This window comes from Oncorhynchus tshawytscha, linkage group LG25 (genome assembly GCF_018296145.1).
Source record: "Oncorhynchus tshawytscha isolate Ot180627B linkage group LG25, Otsh_v2.0, whole genome shotgun sequence".
NCBI lineage: Eukaryota > Metazoa > Chordata > Actinopteri > Salmoniformes > Salmonidae > Oncorhynchus > Oncorhynchus tshawytscha.
In genome coordinates, this window is record NC_056453.1 from 14,435,184 (window position 1) to 14,457,570 (window position 22,387).

At 44.3% G+C, this 22,387-nt stretch overlaps 1 protein-coding gene across 4 annotated transcripts in view; it reads left to right on the forward strand.

Moving 5' to 3' along the window:
- The window catches only part of prkg1b (protein kinase cGMP-dependent 1b), a 163,476-nt gene that overhangs the window by 59,538 nt on the left and 81,551 nt on the right, over window positions 1-22,387 (forward strand). For all 4 annotated transcript variants that reach the window (XM_024387764.2, XM_024387765.2, XM_024387762.2 and 1 more), the window contains exon 3: window positions 14,278-14,391. In XM_024387764.2, the coding sequence (XP_024243532.1) occupies window positions 14,278-14,391 (114 nt within the window). The remainder of the gene's footprint in view (window positions 1-14,277; window positions 14,392-22,387) is intronic.

Sequence of the window (22,387 nt, forward strand, 5' to 3'; positions counted from 1 at the left end):
TGAGAATTTCAATAAGCATTTTTCTACGGCTGGCCATGCTTTCCACCTGACTACCCCTACCCCGGTCAACAACCCTACACCCCCCACAGCAAGTCGCCCAAGCCTCACCCATTTCTCCTTCACCCAAATCCAGATAGCTGATGTTCTGAAAGAGCTGCAAAATCTGGACCCCTACAAATCATCCGGGCTAGACAATCTGGACCCTCTCTTTCTAAAATGATCTGCAGAAATTGTTGCAACCCTTATTACTAGCCTGCTCAACCTCTCTTTCGTATCGTCTGAGATTCCCAAAGATTGGAAAGCTGCCGCGGTCAATTCTCGGGCTGACTCTCTTCTCTGTATACATCAATGATGTTGCTCTTGCTGCTGGTGATTCTCCGATCCACCTCTAAGCAGACGACACCATTCTGTATACTTCTGGCCCTTCTTTGGACACAGTGGTAACTAACCTCCAGACGAGCTTCAATGCCATACATCTCTCCTTCCGTGGCCTCCAACTGCTTTTAAATGCAAGTAAAACTAAATGCATGCTCTTCAACCGATCGCTGCCTGCACCTGCCCGCCCGTCCAGCATCACTACTCTGGACGGTTTTGGCTTAGAATATGTGGACAACTACAAAGAGCTAGGTGTCTGGTTAGACTGTAAACTCTCCTTCCAGACTCACATTAAGCATCTCCAATCCAAAATTAAATCCAGAATCGGCTTCCTATTTAGCAACAAAGCATCCTTCACTCATGCTGCCAAAAATACCCTCGTAAAACTGACCATCCTACCCATCCTCGATTTTGGCGATGTCATTTACAAAATAGCTTCCAACACTCTCCTCAACAAACTGAATGCAGTCTATCACAATGCCATCCATTTTGTCACCAAAGCCCCATATACTACCCACCACTGCAACCTGTACGCTCTCGTTGGCTGGCCCTCACTTCATATTCGTCGCCAAACCCACTGGCTCCAGGTCATCGACAAGACCCTGCTAGGTAAAGCCCCGCCTTATCTCACTGATCACCATAGCAGCGCCCGTAGCATGCGCTCCAGCAAGTATATTTCACTGGTCATCCCCAAAGCCAACACCTGCATTGGCCGCCTTTCCTTCCAGTCCTCTGCTGCCAATGACTGGAACGAACTGCAAAAATCACTGAAGCTGGAGACTCATATCTCCCTCACTAACTTTAAGCACCAGCTGTCAGAGCAGCTCACAGATCACTGCACCTGTACATAGCCCATCTGTAAATAACCCATCCAACTAACTCAACCCCATACTGTATTTATTTATTTATCTTGCTCCTTTGCATCCAAGTATCTCTACTTGCACATTCATCTTCTGCACATCTATCACTCCAGTGTTAAATTGCTATATTGTAATTACTTTGCCACCATGGCCTATTTATTGCCTTACCTCCCTTATCTTACCTCATTTGCACACACTCTATGTAGACTTTTTCTACTGTAATATTGACTGTATGTCTGTTTATTCCATGTGTAACTCTGTTGTTGTATGTGTGGAACTGCTTTACTTTAGCTTGGCCAGGCCACAATTGTAAATGAGAACTTGTTCTCAACTGGCCTACCTGGTTAAATAAAGGTGAAATAAAAAATAAAATGAAGGCCTGATTCATGCAGTCTCCTCTGAACAGTTGGTGTTAAGATGTGTCTGTTACTTGAACTCTGTGAAGCATTTATTTGGGCTGCAATCTGAGGTGCAGTCTGAGGTGCAGAGGATCATGAACTTATCTTATCCTCTGCAGCAGATTTCTCACTGGGTCTTCCTTTCATTTGACGGTACTCATGAGAGCCAGTTTCATCAAAGGGCTTGATGTTTTTTGCGACTGCACTTGAAGAAACTTTCAAAGTTCTTGACATTTTCTGGATTGACTGACATTCATGTCTTAAAGTAATGATGGACTGTCGTTTCTCTTTGCTTATGTGAGCTGTTATTTCCATAATATGGACTTGATCTTTTACCAAATAGGGCTATCTTCTGTATACCACCCCTACCTTGTCACAACACCACTGATTGTCTTAAACGCATTAAGAAGGAAAGAAAGGCACACCTGTTAGTTGAAATGGATTCCAGGTGACTACCTCATGAACCTGGTTGAGTGAATGCCAAGAGTGTGCAAAGCTGTGTCATGACTCTCCTGTGACGATCTGAAGGATCAGGTTACAGTGGGTCCGCTCTACAGCGTACTCGCTCTCGTAGAGGGGAGAGCGGGATGTGTGTATCCGTGCTCGACCAGTTGGCGAAAGCCAACATCAGCCACGACAGAGAACTGTTGATTGGCAACGGCAATGAATTCCATTATCTTGGCGTTAATGGATTTGGCTCCCGAGTTGTCTTTCTGAAATGTTTTTACTCTTTCAAATGACTGCTCGATCCACACAGCAGACATTGTGGGCTAGGTTAGGAATGCTGTGTTGCACGTGTAGTGCAACATTTTATGTGGCATCATTACTTCATGTACTTATGTTATATACAGTAGGTATGCACGTCAGCTTTGACATCAGTTTTGAACATGACCTTTAAACTAGACATCGGGCCGATACCGATGTTGGCATTTTTAGCTAATATCGGCCGATTCCGATATGTTCACCGATATATCGTGCATCCCTACTATCAACATTTTCCCGTGGTGCCTCGACTTCCTAGTTAATTAAAGTTTACATGATTAGTTTAATCACGTAATAATAATTACACATAAAGAATTGATTTGACAAAATAAGTCTTCACATTTGATGAGTCACAGACACGACAGCTGTCAACAAGGCAAAGGGTGGTTACTTTGAATAATCTCAAATATAAAATATATTATGATTTGTTTAACTCTTTTTTTGGTTACTACACGATGCCATATGTGTTATTTCTTAGTTTTGGTGTCTTCACTATTATTCTACAATGTAGAAAATAGTCAAATTTAAGGAAAGCCCTGGAATGAGTAAGTGTGTCCAAACTGTGAGTATTCAGAGCCTTTGCTATGAGACTCACAATTAAGCACAGATGCATCCTGTTTCCATTGATCATCCTTGAAATGTTTCTACAACTTTACTGGAGTCCACCTGTGGTAAATTGATTGGACATGATTTGGAAAGGTACAGACCAAACAAGATTCTCTGATCTGATGAAACCAAGATTGAACTCTTTGGCCTGAATGCCAAGTGTCACGTCTGGAGGAAACCTGGCCCCATCCCTATGGTGAAGCATGGTGGTGGCAGCATCATTCTGTGGGGATGTTTTTCAGCGGCAGGAACTGGGAGACCAGTCAGGATCCAGGGAAAGATGAACGGAGCAAAGTACAGAGACATACTTGTTGAAAACCTGCTCCATAGCACTCAGGACCTCAGACTGGGGCATAGGTTCACCTTCCAACAGGACAACAACCCTAAGCACACAGCCAAGACAAAGCAGGAGTGGCTTCAGGACGAGTCTCTGAATGTCCTTGAGCGGCCCGGCCAGAGCTCAGACTTGCACCCAATCAAACATCTCTGGAGAGACCTGAAAATAGCTGTGCAGCAACGCTCCCCCTTCCAACCTGACAGAGCTTGAGAGGATCTGCAGAGAAGAATGGTAGAAAATCCTCAAATACAGGTGTGCCAAGCTTGTAACGTCATACCCAAGAAGACTTAAGGTTGTAATTCCTGCCAAAGGTGCTTCTACAAAGTACAAAGTAAAGGGTCTGAATGCTTATGTAAATGTGATATTTCCTCTTTTTTGATCAATTAGCAACATTTTCTAAAAACCTGTTTTTGCGTTGTCATTATGGGATATTGTGTGTAGATAGATGAGCAAATAAAACAATTTAATCCATTTTAGAATAAGGCTGGAACCTAACAAAATGTAGAAAAAGTCAAGGGGTCTGAATACTTTCCGAAGGCACTGTATACAGTATCACGGTGTCAAGGCATATGAACTAACAGGTTATATAGCAAACAACGCAATTATCACAACACATAGGTTGTAATATGGCTTTTCTTGCCAATTGGTTTTCCCATGTATTTTAACCACTCACTGCTACTGACGGAGGTTAAAGGAGAGACAGGTGGAGGAAAACAAATGTAACTGTACAGCAAAAGCATCAAAGAAGAGCTTTTGTAAATGGCTCTTCTCTTTGGTACATAGAGAAAGAAGCCAGTTACCTGACAGCAGGAGGTTAACTTGACTTGCTTCTTCTTCTTTTTTTTGCCCGTTGGCAAGTCACAATCAGTAAATGAAGACGCCCCCCCCATAAGGGCGGCTTTGTGAGTGGATTTAATGGCCTATTGACTGCAGAGAGGGAGTTCAGTAAATTTATTTCATTCTAGCTTCTGGTGTATGCAAACATACAATTGTCCAGAATGAGCTCTTTTGCCTCCCTGTCGTTGCTTATTTGTGCTTGAATATATGCCATCATCCTCAAAGGTAATTTACTATTGACTTGGCTCATTCACAATAAGGGATGAACGTGACATTTGAAATGTTTGGCTTTTGAACATCTGGCATATAAGCCTTGCCACCAGGCTTATTTGCGCAAAAAAAAGCACTACATTGCCAAAAGTATGTGGACACCTGCTCGTCGATTATATCTTATTCCAAAATCATGGGCATTAATATGGAGTTGGTCCCCCTTTGCTGCTGTAACAGCCTCCACTCTTCTTGGAAGGCTTTCCACTATATGATGGAACATTGCTGCGGGGACTTGCTTCCATTCAGCTACAAGAGCATTAGTGAGGTCGGGCACTGATGTAGGGCGATTAGGCCTGGCTCGCAGTCAGCATTCCAAATCCTCCCAAAGATGTCAAGGCTCTGTGGAGGCCAGTCAAATTCTTCCACACACAAACAATTTCTGTCTGGACCTCGCTTTGTGCATGGTGGCATTGTCATGCTGAAACAGGAAAGGGCCTTCACCCGAACCTGTTGCCACAAAGTTAGAAGCACAGAATCATCTAGAAAGTCATTGTAAGATTTCCCTTCATTGGAACTAAGGGGCTTAGCTCGAACCATGAAAAACGGCCCTAGATCATTATTCCACCTCCACCAAACTTTACTGTTTGCACTATGGATTCGGGCAGGTAGCGTTCTCCTGGCATCTGCCAATTCCAGATTCGTCCATCGAACTGCCAGATGATGAAGCGTGATTCATCACTCCAGAGAACACGTTTCTACTGCTCCAAAGTTCAATGGCGGCGAGCTTTACACCACTCCAGCCGAAGCTTGGCATTGTGCATGAGGATCTTAGGCTTGTGTGCGGCTACTCGGCTATGGAAACCCATTTCATGAAGCTCCCGGCGAACAGTTCTTGTGCTGACGTTGCTTCCAGAGGCAGTTTGGAACTCGGTAGTGTGTGTTGCAACCGAGGACAGACGATTTTTACGTGTTACACGCTTCAGCGGTCCCGTTCTGTGAGCTTGTGTGGCCTACCACTTCGCGGCTGAGCCGTTGTTGCTCCTAGATGTTTCAACTTACAGTTGACCGGGGTGGCTCTAGCAGGCAGAACTTTGGCGAACTGACCTGTCAGCAACGGGTGTCTCTGAAATTGCCGGATCCACTAATTTGAAGGGTGTCCACATACATTTGGCCATGTTGTGTAACTGTGACTATCTTCTTTTCTGTTGGGGAAATCATGCTGTAATTAAGTGTATTAATAATAAGCCCATACACTTACGTAATTGGCAGATTATTGGCAGATATTGCACCAATGGCAATGAGGATACATGCAGAGTGAATATGCAGATGACATTTCACTGCCAATATCTATGAAGGTCTTGAAATGGAAATCAGGGACATTGGCGTCAGTGTTGGAATTACTAGAAAAATTCTAGATGTGTGAGTTTGTGGCAGCTGCAGTCAGTGACTGAGCAATTATGGTAACATTACTCACATAGGATTTATTGCAGGTGACATCCCCAAATACACTATCGCTCTGTGTGTCGCCTCAACAACATGATCGTACTCCGGTTGATTTGTTGGTTTTTCGACACCAACAGTCTATGTTGATTGATTCAACAGATAAAAAAAGAGCATGGTGGATGTCGCCAACAAATCAATATTAGGTATTTACAACCACTACAGCAAACGAATCAGCTGATAATAAACGAGAGTGTTGTCATGGTGGTTATTACATGGTTGATTAAACGTTGACCATTAATGTAAGCTGATTGTTATACACAGAGGTCAGAGGGCACATGAGAGCTGGCTTACTTTTACTGCTCACATAGTGAGTGGTTGGGCCCTGGTGTGTGTTTTCTCTTCAACAATTACCATGGTAACGCTTGAAGTTGCTTTAACACCCGTGTAATAACACTGTAACACTCAGGAGAAACATCTTATTGACATGTAATTAACAGGTTACATTCTATTTCTTTGATTGCTCTGTAATCGCATTGTTTATTTTTTCATTATTTCACCTTTATTTAACCAGGTAGGCAAGTTGAGAACAAGTTCTCATTTACAATTGCGACCTGGCCAAGATAAGCAAAGCAGTTCGACACGTACAACAACAGAGTTACACATGGAGTAAAACAAACATACAGTCAATAATACAGTAGAAAAATGAGTCTATATACAATGTGAGCAAATAAGGTGAGATAAAGGGAGGTAAAGGCAAAAAAAGGCCATGGTGGCGAAGTAAATACAATATAGCAAGTTGTCAAGGATTTCCTCCTCTTCATCTAAAGAGGAGAGGCGAGAAGGATCGGAGGACCAATATGCGGCGTGGTAAGTGTCCATGGTTCTTTTAATATGTAAATGTACACATGAACACTACAAAACAATAAACGTGTGAAACCCTAAACAGTCCTATCTGGTGCAAAGACCGAGACAGGAACAAACACCCACAAACACACAGTGAAACCCAGGCTACCTAAGTATGATTCTCAATCAGAGACAACTAATGACACCTGCCTCTGATTGAGAACCATACTAGGCCGAAACATAGAAATACCCAAATTATAGAAAAACAAACATAGACTGCCCACCCAACTCACGCCCTGACCATACTAAATAAATACAAAACAAAGGAAATAAAGGTCAGAACGTGACAGTACCCCCAAAAGGTGCGGACTCCGGCCGCAAAACCTTGACCTATAGGGGAGGGTCTGGGTGGGCGTCTGTCCGCGGTGGCGGCTCTGGCGCGGGACGCGGACCCCACTTAACCATTGTCTTAGTCCGCCTCATTGTCCGCCTCCGTGGCTTTCTACCCATGGCCACCCCTCTCAATGACCCCACTGGACAGAGGAGCAGCTCGGGACAGAGGAGCAGCTCGGGACAGAGGAGCAGCTCGGGACAGAGGAGCAGCTCGGGACAGAGGAGCAGCTCTGGACAGAGGACAGAAGCTCGGGACAGAGGGGCAGAAGCTCTGGACAGAGGGCCTCTGGGACAGAGGGGCTCTGGCGCCTCTGGGCTGAGGGGCTCTGGCGCCTCTGGGCGGAGGGGCTCTGGCGCCTCTGGGCTGAGGGGCTCTGGCGCGGCGCCTGGGCTGAGGGGGAGGCTCTGCGGCGCCTGGGCGGGAGGCTCCGGCAGCGGCGCCGGACAGGCGGGAGGCTCCGGCAGCGGTGCCGGACAGCGGCGCCGGACAGACAGGACCACCTGCAGGGAGGAGACAGAGAGACAGCCTGGTGCGTGGGGCTGCCACAGGAACCACCAGGCTGGGGAGACCTTCAGGAGGCTTGGTGTTAGGAGGCACCTGAAGGACCGGGCTGTGGGTGAGCACTGGAGCTCTGGTGCGCAACCTTGGCACCACTTCCCCAGGCTGGACAACTACTCTAGCCCGGACCCTCCAGAGTGCAGGCACAGGTTGAACCGGGCTGTGGGTAAGCACGGGAGATCTAGTGCTTACTACACGCACCTCTCCCTTAGGCTCCACTCCCACATTTGCCCGGCACGAGCGGAGCGCAGGCAGAGGACGCACTGCACCCTCCCAGCGCCCGGAGACACAGCACGCAGAGCCGGCGCAGGATAACCTGGACCAAAACTGCGTACCGGCGACCAGACCCGCTGAGCAGGCACCATACGCCCTGGCTCAATGCCCACACTTGCATGGCACTTTCGGGGCTGCCCTATAGCGCACCGGGCTATGGGCACGCACTGGCGACACCGTGCGCTTAACCGCATAACACGGTGCCTGACCAGTAATGCGCTGCTTATAATAAGCACGAGGAGTGAGCTCAGGTCTGCTACCTGGCTTAGTACCACACCTCGTCTGCCCCCCCAAAAAAATGTTTTGGGGCTGCCTCTCGTACCTGTCGCACTGCCGTGCTGCCTCCTCATATCGCCGCCGCTCAGCTTTCGCTGCCTCCAGCTCTGATTTCGGACGGCGATGTTTCCCAGCCTGTGCCCAGGGTCCCTCTCCGTTCAGTATCTCCTCCCATGTCCAGGAGTCCTGTGATGCTGGCCGCTGTTGTTGCTGCTGTCGTCGCTGCTGTTTACCACGCCGCTTGGCCCGAGTTGGGTGGGTGTTTCTGTCACGCCCTGGTCTAAGTATTTTGTGTTTATCTTCATGTATTGGGTCAGGCCAGGGTGTGGCATGGGGTTTTTGTATTGTGGTGTGTTTTGTCTTGGGGTTTTGGTGTATATGTATTGGGATTGTAGCTAGTGGGGTTATCTAGCAAAGTCTATGGCTGTCTGGAGTGGTTCTCAATCAGAGGCAGGTGTTTATCGTTGTCTCTGATTGGGAACCATATTTAGGCAGCCATATTCTTTGAGTTTGTCATGGGTGATTGTCCTTAGTGTCCTCTATGTTAGTTTGCACCAGTATAGGCTGTTTCGGTTTTCGTTACGTTCTTTGTTTTGTAGTGTTTGTGTTTATTCGTGTTGTTCATTAAACATGGATCGCAATCTACACGCTGCATTTTGGTCCGACTATCCTTCACCACAAGAGAACCGTTACACAAGTAAAACACTGGAAGGATAGATTTGCAGTGGAAGAATGTGCAAAGTAGAAATAGACATAATGGGGTACAAAGGAGCAAAATAAATAAATAAATACAGTAGGGAAAGAGGTAGTTGTTTGGACTAAATTGCTCTGACAGTTAGTGCTTAAAGCTAGTGAGGGAGATAAGTGTTTCCAGTTTCAGAGATTTTTGTAGTTCGTTCCAGTCATTGGCAGCAGAGAACTGGAAGGAGAGGCGGCCAAAGGAATAATTGGTTTTGCGGGTGACCAGCGAGATATACCTGCTGGAGCGCGTGCTACAGGTGGGTGCTGCTATGGTGACCAGCGAGCTGAGATAAGGCGGGGACTTTACCTAGCAGGGTCTTGTAGAGGACCTGGAGCCAGTGGGTTTGGCGACGAGTATGAAGCGAGGGCCAGCCAAAGAGAGCGTACAGGTCGCAGTGGTGGGTAGTATATGGGGCTTTGGTGACAAAACGGAAGGCACTGTGATAGACTGCATCCAATTTATTGAGTAGGGTATTGGAGGCTATTTTGTAAATGACATCGCAAAAGTCGAGGATCGGTAAGATGGTCAGTTTTACAAGGGTATTTTTGGCAGCATGAGTGAAGGATGCTTTTTTGCGAAATAGGAAGCCAATTCTAGATTTAACTTTGGATTGGAGATGTTTGATGTGAGTCTGGAAGGAGAGTTTACAGTCTAACCAGACACCTATAATTTGTAGTTGTCCTCATATTATAAGTCAGAACCGTCCAGAGTAGTGATGCTGGACGGGCGGGCAGGTGCAGACAGCAATCGGTTGAAGAGCATGCATTTAGTTTTACTTGTATTTAAGAGCAGATGGAGGCCACGGAAGGAGAGTTGTATGGCATTGAAGCTCATCTGGAGGTTAGTTAACACAGTGTCCAAAGAAGGGCCAGAAGTATACAGAATGGTGTCGTCTGCGTAGAGGTGGATCAGAGACTCACCAGCAGCAAGAGCGACATCATTTATGTATACAGAGAAGAGAGTCGGCCCGAGAATTGATCCCTGTGGCACCTCCATAGAGACTGCCAGAGGCCCGGACAACAGGCCCTCCGATTTGACACCTTGAACTCTATCAGAGAAGTAGTTGGTGAACCAGGCGAGGCAATCATTTGAGAAACCAAGGCTATCGAGTCTGCCGATGAGGATCGAGTCTATCGAGTCTGCCGATTTGTAATCTAAAGTGTATTGAACTGAATTAAATTCAACAGTGGACACACCATTGGCGTGGCTTCCATGGCCTTGCATGGTGACACCTGCGAGTGGCACTGGCTGTCAGAGGTCTTACATCTTCATTACAGCCGGAGCAAAGAGTTGACAAGCCTTGTGAAGGTGTGTTAGCGCTGCCAATGTGTGTCATGATGCCTGGCAGTCACATAGCGGCAGGCCGGAGACTGACCCCGTTTAGCAGGGCTGTTGGATGCCTGCTATACAATAGCTGTCTCTTCTACTAGGTCATTGTTGCTGCGTTCGTCATTTGAATCGAGCTGGATGTAGTTTGCATGTGTGCAAAACAGGCACAGATCCAGATATTATCTCACTCTGCTGTGTATTTCAGCTTTCCCTTTTTTGTTTCACGCAACACCTCAACAATGTGTCAGAGAGGATTCAGACCAACAAATTCTGTTTAATTAACAGATTCTATCTATTTATGGCTTTATCTTCCTGAGTTGTAAAATGTTTCTTGTCATAGTCCTATAATTGGGATCTCATCAAAAATCCAAGGTTCTAAGAACATGAAATGGTTCCTGCTTGGTCGATGTGAGCCTTTCCTTGGTGGATAAAACCATTAGGCCCTAGCTGCTATAGTCTGACCACCCACAGTGATTAATTTCTCAATCAGACTGAAGTCAGGGGTCCTATTAGCTAACTGTCCCACATGAATAGGTAGGCTATAAGCGTAACCACAACGGATGGCACACTAAAGCATCTCAACACCACAAATACAGTTTCATTTTCTCTCGTAACTACCAGGGCTCCCTCCCCGAAGGCTCTGTTAGTCCACTGATAAAAGCCTTCAAGATGAAGCCTGCATTGTATTGTGGGGTAATAGAATGTGGTCCCCCATAACCCAACCACCAGTATCTCCTCTGTGATTGGTCAATATCGTCTAGAGATCTAGTCTTTGGCGATGGGGGAGTGAGGAGCGGCGGGAGGAGTACAATATGCCTGACTGCAGTGCACACTGAGAGTATGAATGGCTGGGCCATCGATCCAATGGTTGCTCCTAGATTAACTCTCTCCAGATATAGCAGACAGGCACTTTCATGTGTGACTCTATCTGGGGTTCCTCTTACTGCAGCGCCACGGGATGCCCTGAGCAATCTTTCCCCTGTGTGAAAGCATCTTCAGACTCTCACTGAGATTGCTGCCAGGGTTGTTTATGAGTGACTCTCTACTAAATGTGTTCTCACTCTGTGTTTTTGGACTTACAGTAGAGGTACTGAATAGCGGTACTTTGCTACTGATACAGTATTAATCCCATTAGTGATCATGGACAATGAGTTAGACAGATCTCAACAAATTCCTTTTAAACAACTAACACCCATTGTACCCATTGTAAATGCCTAGTTTCTATACCCATGGGGTTATTACGCCAGTTGTCCCCTCTAGTGTACTAGCGAGTTGATTCATATGAGTGTATTATTTGGAGGATTCAGTAACAGAAGACCAGTTTGATTAAAATACCTATCTAGTCGATTTGGCTATTGTCTACTAGAGGCAGATTGTGTCTGCTCTTATTCATGCCCTTCATGATGTTACACAGTTAAACCGACTTTCCTGAGATGGAAATGAATCCCATGCTTTTCTGGCAGGAAATACAACGATGACTGATACAGAACATTGTGATGCCCTGCCATCATGTAGCGTGGACTTAAATGCAAACGTGACTCTGAGATAAACACTGTATCCGATTGTCCTCCGTGTCCTCCATCCCGTTTATCTTAGTGTGCTGCCACTCCATCACAGATAAAGCTGTCAGGGGATGATGGATATCTAATACAAGTGTTGGGGAGGAAGGTGGGCTGGCAGAGTGAGATAACTCGCTCCGTGTGTGAAGACCATTACTTTTTGCAGGCGCAGGTGTTGTGCTGTCATTTTAAAAACCCCAGTAAATTCTTATGGCCCATTTTCACATTTTGTTTTTTGAAGGTGAATTACGGAACGGTCAAGATAATATCAGAACTTGTTTGAAGGGAGTAGATCTGTGTACATTTCATTCTCCAGCTGATAAAGGAGCTGCCAACAGTGCTGGAGAAGATGTCTCCCTCCAGAAGCCTTAGATGGAAGAGAGGCTGTTGATGCTGTCACCCATTTGGGTCAGTTCCACACTGCGTTTGCCTAGATGCAATGTTTAGATCAATTTCACACAGCTGTAGTCAGTGCACCACAGGGTACCATCAAACCACATCAACAGTGTTTTGCCTTTGTTTTTTATCTGCCCTGGCCTCAAATCAAAAACACCAGAGGTGCTTTTGGAAGGAAAGGCTCAAGTTATTTCGCAAATGTATGGTGTTCAGTGAACACAATGGAACCAGGATTGTAAAATTAAGAAGGTGTAAAACAAGAGATAAGAGAGAGTAGAGGTAAGAAAATATGTAGCTTAATCCACAGGAGGTTGGTGAAACCTTAATTTGGGAGGATGGGCTCCTGGTAAAGAATGGATCGGAATTGGTGGAATAGTATGAATTACAGTGCCTTCAGAAAGTATTCTCACCCCTTGACTTGGATTAAATTGAGATATTTTGTCACTGGTCTACAATACCCCCCAATGTCAAAGATTCCCTCCAATTTCCAAGAATCTTTGGATTCTTTTTTGCAACCCTACAAGCAAGTCACATTATGCTGGCTTGCAAAGTGATGTGTAATTCCTATTGGAATCCAGACAGAATTAAGATATTCAACATTTGGAATTTGTATTTATTCATAATGACTGCCAGGGCAAGGAACTTTGTGATGAGACTATCTAAGCCGTTTAAACTGGAACAACCGTTATGGGTACAACAAATATAACTCATTGATTGGATTAGTTTAGAAAATGTATGTTATTTATCTTTGTGGTGCATAAGATTAATCAATCATTCTATGTACATGCAAAAACACAACTATGAAATGCAATTAGATTTTTTTAAACCTGAAGTAGAGCATGCTGGGAAATATGCCTTTTTAGGGTACCAGCCCAGTGATAAAGCCGTTAGTTCCGTTTAGGTGCAAAAATTCATCATTGTACCTTATGGTGGGTATTGAGGGTACACAAAAAATGTACCTTCACACCTTACCCCTTGTTTTGAATGTGATTATTGTACATTTTTTTATATTTATTTATTTTATCTTTATTTAACTAGGCAAGTCAGTTAAGGACAAATTCATATTTTCAATGACAGCCTAGGAACAGTGGGTTAACTGCCAGTCCAGGGGCAGAACAACAGATATGTACCTTGTCAGCTTGGGGATTTGAACTTGCAACCTTTCAGTTACTAGTCCAATGCTCTAACCACTAGGCTACCCAAAGTATTGGGTAAGAAAATGTACCATTATATTCTTTATCCGCACATGTAACCTATAAGGTACTGAACAGTACTATGTGAGATAATTATGTGTACCTTTTGAAGGTACATTTTGTGTATTTTAATATTTTTGTACCCCAGGGAACAATACCGTACCCTAACCGTACCCTTATTTCTAAAAGTGTATCAGTATTGACATATTCTCCAATGACGCACTTATAAAATGTTCTCACTACGTGGCATTTTGGTAATTGCATGTTGCACCTCCGGCCGTTAGGAGAAACAATGTATTGTTCAAACACTCATGACCAATGAGTGGCCAATGACCAATGAGGGATTGGAATGACCCATCTGTTCTGATTAGAGAATGGCAGTCCTTCATCTGGCGCCAGTCTGTAAACTGTGAGTTGTTGCTGCTTGGTGAAATGCCCACTTGCCAGAATCAGATACATCAATGCAGAGATGGGGATTTTGGAGCCTGCAGGTCTCTGCTGGACATTCAGCGACATTCATTCCCTCACGTTCCAGCAATACTTTCAATCTCCCCCATCTGTCACTTCGTAATGATTTAAAAATAATGTCTGTTTTGCTATTCCCTTTCCCCTATATTTTTCTCCTAGCCAGTGTCCCATTTTCCCCCTGAGCCCATTATTGTGGAGTCTGCATACCATTCTGCTGTGATCCCTCTCTCATGTCCCATTTAAGTAATGAATTTAGAATGTTATTGTAGTGCATTAGCTTTGACTTCTCCCCAATCTGGGCAACAGCAGCATGGAGCAGCACGGTGACATTTCCAGCTTGTCATGCTCACTTTCACGGACCGTGCATCAGCGGGGGAAATGAGAAAGTGTGCTCTGCTCTGTCGTTTTGTCCTTGCAGATGGGAAGGTGGAGGTGACAAAGGAGAGCATGAAGCTGTGCACCATGGGTCCTGGGAAGGTGTTTGGGGAGCTGGCCATCCTCTACAACTGCACCAGGACGGCCACCGTCAAGAGTAAGTGTGACCAGTATAATGGAGACAGTGGGTCGCCCAAGCACTCTACACCATAGTTGAGTTCAGTTATAAGCTTGACCATAACTGTCCACAGGCTTATCTGCCATATACTCCCTGGACCTGATATACTAAGCATTTGCACATGTTATTTTCAGAAGGTAAGAAAGAAATCCCTATCCAAGCTTAGTAAATCAAACCTACGGGCCTTTCAGCAGCAGTGAGTTGAGCCGAGGCGATTAACATGTAAAGTTGTTTGTTTTGAATCAATTATGAATATCCACCCGGCATGGAATCGGACAAATGATTCCCCCTCTTATGAATTAATGCCAGGTAAACACACTGGTCGATTTGACTAATCCCACCTCCGAGATACTGATAACAGCCTCTGAGTAGTTTGTTGTGCTTTGAAGGTTACATTTCTGCTTTTGTCAAACACAGAGAGAGAACTTAAGCACACACACAGATTAACATGTCTATCTTGAGGAGATTCACGTTCTATTTTTACACTTGATTAATCATTCATTAATCATTTAAAAAGGAGGGTGTACCTGGAATTGCTGTTCGGCATATTTATGTTTATAGAGCACCTTTTAGGCAAATCAATTTCTTTTGTCATAACTAAAGTCAGATTAGTATGGAAACATAACTGAAATCAAATGTAGCCATTATCTTGTCATGTCCATAGTTCCTTGTAGTGACAGCTGTATATTTCTGTTGCTCTGAAGCCAATGTAAATGGTAACAGTAGCAGCTGTTGGTGAAAACAAATCTGATTAGGCTATTTCATGCACAGCATCCATTTCAATTGTTTTTATATATCAAATCTAGTTTTTCAGGGAAGGTTTAGAGCATAGTGAATGCACCCACTCAAGCACTCCCACGCGTTCATTTAGGTCTGTGTAACCACACAACCCACCTGCACACGCACGCACACACAGATCATCACAAAGACTTCAACATGTTTTTCTAGACGTTGTTCACACTTTCAAAAAGAGAAGATGATTTCATTGTGTAAATAGCCCAATGAGTCAGTCTAGCTGAAACAACATGTCAAAATCTGCTCAAATCCTCACTCTTTTAGCTTGAATTGAATTCTAGCTACATTGATTCTTTCAAAGGACACACATTATGCATTGTGTTTCTTTAGCCACATAAAATCACTTTGTTTCTTTTCGTCTGAAACACATCAAAAGCTTCCCTCACATGCAGCTTTGATGAGTCTGCCACCAAAAGTGTGCCTGGTTACAGCTACAGGTGTAATGAGCATTCGTTCTGAACTAGTGGTTGTCTCTACAGAGAGTTACGCAAAACACCATTACTGTGTTTTTAACAAATAAATGAAGAGATGAATTAAACAATCAATTACTGTAAAATGAAGCGGCGTTATCAATTAATTTGTTTACTGCATTTAAAAAAAAAAAATTTGAGGCGTGATGGTACTTGCTTAGACTTAGATTCCCTCTTTCATTCACTGACTGTGGTAGTAGAAGCAGCACTTCATTAGGATTGCAACAATGTAATGGGGGTCATAAGAGTTCTGATGTCTAGGATCCTTCTGGGACAAATCTAGCTGCAGTTTGTGGGACGATCTCAGTCCTTTACGATAACAGTTGTCACCGATGTCTTTGGAAATATGACAGGTCCTATACAGCGTCAAAGAAAACAAAAAGTGATATAGTTTGTGACTGAAAAGGGCTGCTATTGGAGAAAGAGCTTTCTTGTACTTTCAAAGCTGGACTGGCCAGAGCCTGAAACACTTTTCCTTGAATGTAGAGAAAGAAGAACCCCTAAGGAGTCAATGACAGACCTCTCTATATCACTCTCCTCCAATGTATCAGCCATCTGTTAGTATACTTATATTTTCACTGGATTATTTTCATGCACTGAAACAGTAATGTGTTTCAAAGTAATGGCACACCCACGTCTATAGGTATTGGCAGCCAGTTGACATGGCAGCCGTTCAACAATTTTCACCAGCAACATGTCTGTCCACTCTCTTCTGCTGTGTTGTTGGACTGTTAGCATAAGGTGATGATCCCCCCCCTTCTCTCTTTCTGTTATATATTTTCAGGGGCGCAACTTTCACTGGGGAAAGGGGGATAAGTCCCCCCCTCACATTCTGAAATGGCATTTTTGTCCCCCACAGTTTTATTATTGGAATGTGATACAAAACGACGCAACAGTGTGCTTTAGGACCATGTGGACGCTTCCGAGCGGTCGGGTAGGCTGTTTGGAGTGTTTATCCGACTGGATTTTTACATTTTTTATAATAAATGTCCTCCCCACTTAAAACCAAAGTTGCACCCCTGTATATTTTCACACATAAAGTCATTACCAGTATTAAGAGGGGCTGTCTGTTTTTTGGAGGGTGCTGTGTTGTCCCTCTCTCGTTTTCATTCAGGTGTTATGTTGGCTGAATAGCTTGTTGCCATAGAGACATCTCTATCCTGACTATTTATACTGAGTCCCAGGAGAAAATGCATTTCACCCCCTTGTATGCCGCTAATAACCACAAAGAGCAGGCACAGCCAATCCTATTGCTTCATTAAAACTACCCTAGGACTCCTGCCTGTAACTCAAGGTAAACGGTTGCTGCAGGGAAATATAATAAACCACTCATCTGATGCTTCATATTTTTCCTGAAGTTGAAGGTTGATAGAGACGTCGGTATCTGCGTTTATGTTGTTGCCATGGTTTAGATGTACTTCCGTGGATTGTTTAGCTTTGTAGCATGCTGTGGACATAGTGGACTTAGTATTGGCTTTCTGTGAGCTTGTGAGACTGGCAGTTATGTAATATAAGCTTAATAGCTCGGGCTGTTGCGGTGACCGTGTTACCGCCACACCAGCAGTCATGAGTCATGACCTGAGTAAAATTCTATGTGACCATTGAGTTACGGTGATCTGCACTCTGGGCATGCGTTAGTTGTAACAACTCACTGACGATCATCAGGTTGCTAATGGTTTGGTACTCAAATCGCATCAAACACTTATCATCAAAACAGTATGTATTTTTAAGACTCACCTCACCTGTTGCACAGCGAAATTACCCAGAGTAGCCTACCTGACGTGAGTGAAAAATGTACTGGCGGGAAAGTGTTCTCCATTCGCTATTCCAGTGCATACGGATGACAATTATTTTTAGTAAAGACAAGATTAAATTGAGAATAGTCTGATGGGTGAAAATATGATCACTTGATGAGAGAACAGCTTAAATATAGCCTGAGACAAGGTACAGAGTGCAAACTTTTTTTCTCCAGGCTTTCTCAAATCATCAATAGCCTATAGTCGCATCATGCAGCCCATATAAGTTTTGATTCTAAGGTTTGTATCATCACAACTAAAGTTGCCAAATGACCCTAAATCTAGTGTATAGGTCATGTTTCAAATGACACATTTTACGCTCAACATAGCCACTTTATATGCGTGCACTCTCGCTCGGGAATGGGAAAAATACATTTTCCATTTTATCAGCTAAGCTCAATTATATTCTTCTTACTATAATATATACTGAACAAAAATATAAACACAACATGCAACATTTTCTACGATTTTACTGAGTTACAGTTCATATAAGGAAATCAGTCAATTTAAATAAATTCATTAGGCCCTAATGTATGGATTTCACATGACTGGGCAGGGTCCCAGCCATAGGAGGGCCTGGGAGGGCATAGCTGCACCCACTTGGGAGCCAGGCCCACCCACTGGGGAGCCAGGCCCACCCACTGGGGAGCCAGGCCCACCCACTAGGGAGCCAGGCCCAGCCAATCAGACTTAGTTTTTCCCCACAAAAGGGCTTTATTACAGAGAGAAATATACCTCAGCACCCCTCCCCCTCCCCCTCAGCCAGCTGATCCCACAGGTGAAGAAGCCAGATGTGGAGGTCCTGGGCTGTGGTCTACGGTTGTGTGACTGGTTGAACACACTGCCAAATTCTCTAAAACAACATTGGAGGCAGCTAATGGTGGAGAAATTAACATTAAATTCTCTGGCAACAGCTCTGGTGGACATTCCTGCAGTCAGCATGCCAATTGCACACTCCCTCAAAACTTGGGACACTGACCCGTAGCACTCACGTATGTAGCCATGAAGTGCTTTGAAAGGCTGGTCATGCATGGCTCACATCAACACCATCATCCCAGAAACCCTACACCCACACCAATTCTCATACCGCCCCCAGCAGATCCGATCTCTATTGCACTCCACACTGCTCTTTCCCATCTGGATAGAAGGAACACCTAAATGCTGTCCATTTACTACAGCTCAGCATTCAACACCATAGGGCCCTCAAAGTTCATCACTAAGCTAAGGACCCTGGGACTAAACACCTCCCTCTGCAACTGGATCTGCCACATCTGCCACGGTGATCCTCAACACGGGGGCCCCTCAGGGATGCCTGCTTAGTCCCCTCCTGTACTCCTTGTTCACCCATGACTGCGTGGCCAAGCACTACTCCAACACCATCATTAAGTTTGCCGACGACACAACTGTGGTAGGCCTGATCACCAACAACGAGACAGCCTATAGGGTGGAGGTCAGAAAAACAACCTCTTCCTCAACGTGATCAAGATTGCGCCGTACAGGATGGCCACCGTTTTGCAAGCTCCGACGCAATTTGCTATTTTGTGATTATTTTATCTTTTATTTTGAGTCTATTTTCACATTATGTATCCGCTATTATTTCTTACAACCGACAATATCTCTTGAACATCAGATCGGCAGTTACTTACCCCAATTCCTGCTTTTACTTTGACTCATCTGTCCTAGGCTTTCTCTGTAATTCCAACCCAATTTTCAGGCTACCCAAGAGGAAACGCTAACAAGAGAGGGAGGATCCTGGTGAGATTAAGGCGAAGGATAAACTGGCCACCTCTTCCCTCAATTCTACTGGCGAATGTACAGTCACGGATTCGATACCAACGGGGACACTTGGAATTGCAATATTCTTTACTTTTCAGAAACATGGCTCTCAGACATGATACCCCCAACGGCTATCCAACTCGATGTATTCTCCATTCACCAAGCGTACAGGACAGTGTAGTTGGGGAATTCGAAGGGGGGAGGGGTTTGCCTCTTCATCAACTCCACTGGTGTGCTAATTCCAGCGTGGTGGAAGTGTCGGCCCACTGTTCACCAGTCTTGGAATACCTTATGGCCAAATGCTGAACCTTCTACCTCCCGAGGGAGTTTCCAGCTGTTATCGTGACTGCTGTATACACCCCAGGACAATAAAAATAACAAGCTGGTGCATAACAAACTGTACAATCAACAAGCGGGAAATCCTACACCCAGAGGCTGCCTTTCTGGTTGCCGGCAATTTTAATTTGCTGTCACTAAGACATGTGATGCTCAACTTCCATCAACAAGTTTACAACGCCACTAAGGGCGTTAAAGTCCTAGACCACTGCTATTCTACCCAAAGCAAGCATACAAGACCCTCCCTCATCTGCTATTTGGGCAAATCAGGTCACAACTCCGTACTCTCTCTTCCTGTTTACAAGCAGAAACTAAAACAGGAAGTAACCGTAATTCAGAAATATTCAACAGAATCAGAGGGAATGCTTCAAGACTGCTTTTTTATATATATATCTTTACCTTCATTTAACCAGGCAAGTCAGTTAAGAACAAATTCTTATTTTCAATGACGGCCTAGGAACAGAGGGTTAACTGCCTGTTCATGGGCAGAATGACAGATTTGGGGGTTTGAACTTGCAACCTTCCGGTTACTAGTCCAACACTCTAACCACTAAGCTACCCGGCCATCACTGACCCATAGGACTGGGTGATCTCGATCCCCGAGGTCGACGTGAGAAGGGTCTTTAATCAGGTCAACACCTGCAAGGCCGCGGGCTCCAACGGTATTCCAGGGCGCGTTCTCAGAGCATGCTCAGAGAACAGCTGGAAGGCATATTCACAGTAATGTTCAACCTCTCCTTGTCCCAGTCTGTAATCCCCACAATCATCCCTGTTCCTAAGAACTATAAGGCTTCATGCCACAATGATTTCTGCCCTGTAGCACTCTCTTCTGTAATCATGAAGTGCTTTGAGAGGCTGGTTATGGCACACATTAACTCCACCATCCAGCCACCCTAGACCCACTCCGATTTGCATACCGCCCCAACAGATCCATAGATGACGCAATCTCAATTGCTCTCCCTACCCTCACCCTCCTAGATAAGAGGAATACCTATATGAGAATGTTGTTCAACACCATTATCCCTTCCAAGCTAGCCACCAAGCGTAGTGCTCTGGGTCTAAACACCTCCCTCTGCAACTGGATTCTGGACTTACTGACCCCAGGTGGTGAGGGTAGGCAATACCACCTCCACCACGCTGACCCCTAAAACAGGGGCCCCACAGGGGTGTGTGCTTAGTCCCCTCTTGTACTCCCTGTTCACCCAAGACGGTGTGGCCACACACAACTCCAACACCATTATCAAGTTCATTGATGACACGACGGGGGTAGGCCTGATCACCGGCAATGATGAGTCAGCCTACTGGGAAGAGGTCAGTGACCTGGCCGTGTGATGCCGGAGCAACAATCTTTCCTTCAAGGTCAGCAAGATCAAGGAGCTGATCGTGGACTACAGGAAACAAGGGGAGAGCACGAGGTACCAAAGTACCAAGTTTAGGTCCTACCCCCAAGCCATAAGTGCTGAATAGTTCATCAAATGGCCCCCCTGTCTATTTGCATTGACCCTTTTTTTTACGCTGCTGCTACTCTCTATTTATTATCTATGCATAGTCACTTTACCCCTACATACATGTACATATTATCTTTTTTTAATGGACTGGATCTTTATGTTTACCACTTGTATTCTGTTTCAGTAATAATGAGATCAGACCTTCTTGTTAGGGTGTCCGATAATCTATCATTTACATAGGAGTGGTTACAACATGCTAATAATGGTCCTCTGAGTGTATCAAAAGACTCTGGTATACCTCAACTGGTATGCCATCCAGCCCTGGAGTTTTCCCGGACTCGAGGACTTTAATTGAATCAAGAAGTTCCTCTGTAATTTCGCCTTCACATGAGTCTTTCTGTACAGCTGTTCATTTTATTTTATTAATAGAAAAAAAATCCATACAATTAGCTTCGGTTAGAGAAGATGGAGGAGACAAACGAAAACATATGCTTCAAAATACTTTGCTTCCTCTTTAAAAAATATTATTTTTATGAATCATGGTTGACTCATGGGTCATTTGTAACAAGATTCAGTAAATTCCTTTTCGTACCATTTAAAAAATAATTTGGTGCATTTTTCCCGATATTCCATCCAGTTTGGTAAATTTTTTAATAATATTTTACACTTGATCTTTCTTGAATAAGTTCCTCCATTTCTTTTTGTTTTTCCTCTAACTTATTCTGAGCCTCAATAGTACAGTTTTTTATTGCTATTTCCTTTGTTAATATGGACTCTTGACCTAAATTGCTTTTGTTTAAGAGCTGAGTGCCGAATTGCATGGCCTCTAAAGCCACATTTTCAAAAGTGTCCCATACAACAACGGGATCGGCTGTACCTACGTTATGTCAGAAAAAAGGCCGTTATAAATTCCTCTGTACTAGTTAAAAACTAGTTATCATACAATAGGCTTTTATAAACTTTCCAATATCCTCACCCATGTGGAAATTCAGTCCCCTATCAACACTTTTATTTACCTTTCTGTGCCAACGAAGATGACATAAGAAAGTAGTCAAGACGACTAGCTTGATTGAGCCTCCAGCCATGTATATCTCACTAGGTCATGATATTTAAGCCTCCATATATTCATTAGCTCCAATATATCCATGACATTCGTGATTTCCTTAAGAGCGTGTGAGCGATTCAACATTTGACTCTCCTTATTTGCAATGTCATTCATAAACATGATACCTTACGTTAAAATGTTTTCAAAGAAAACTGGTCTTAAGCCTATCAGCACGTTGAAGTTTGGCCTCATTATTCGCTGTAATATTTGTTCTGCTTCTTCTGGAGGATAGAATTGAGAATTGTAACC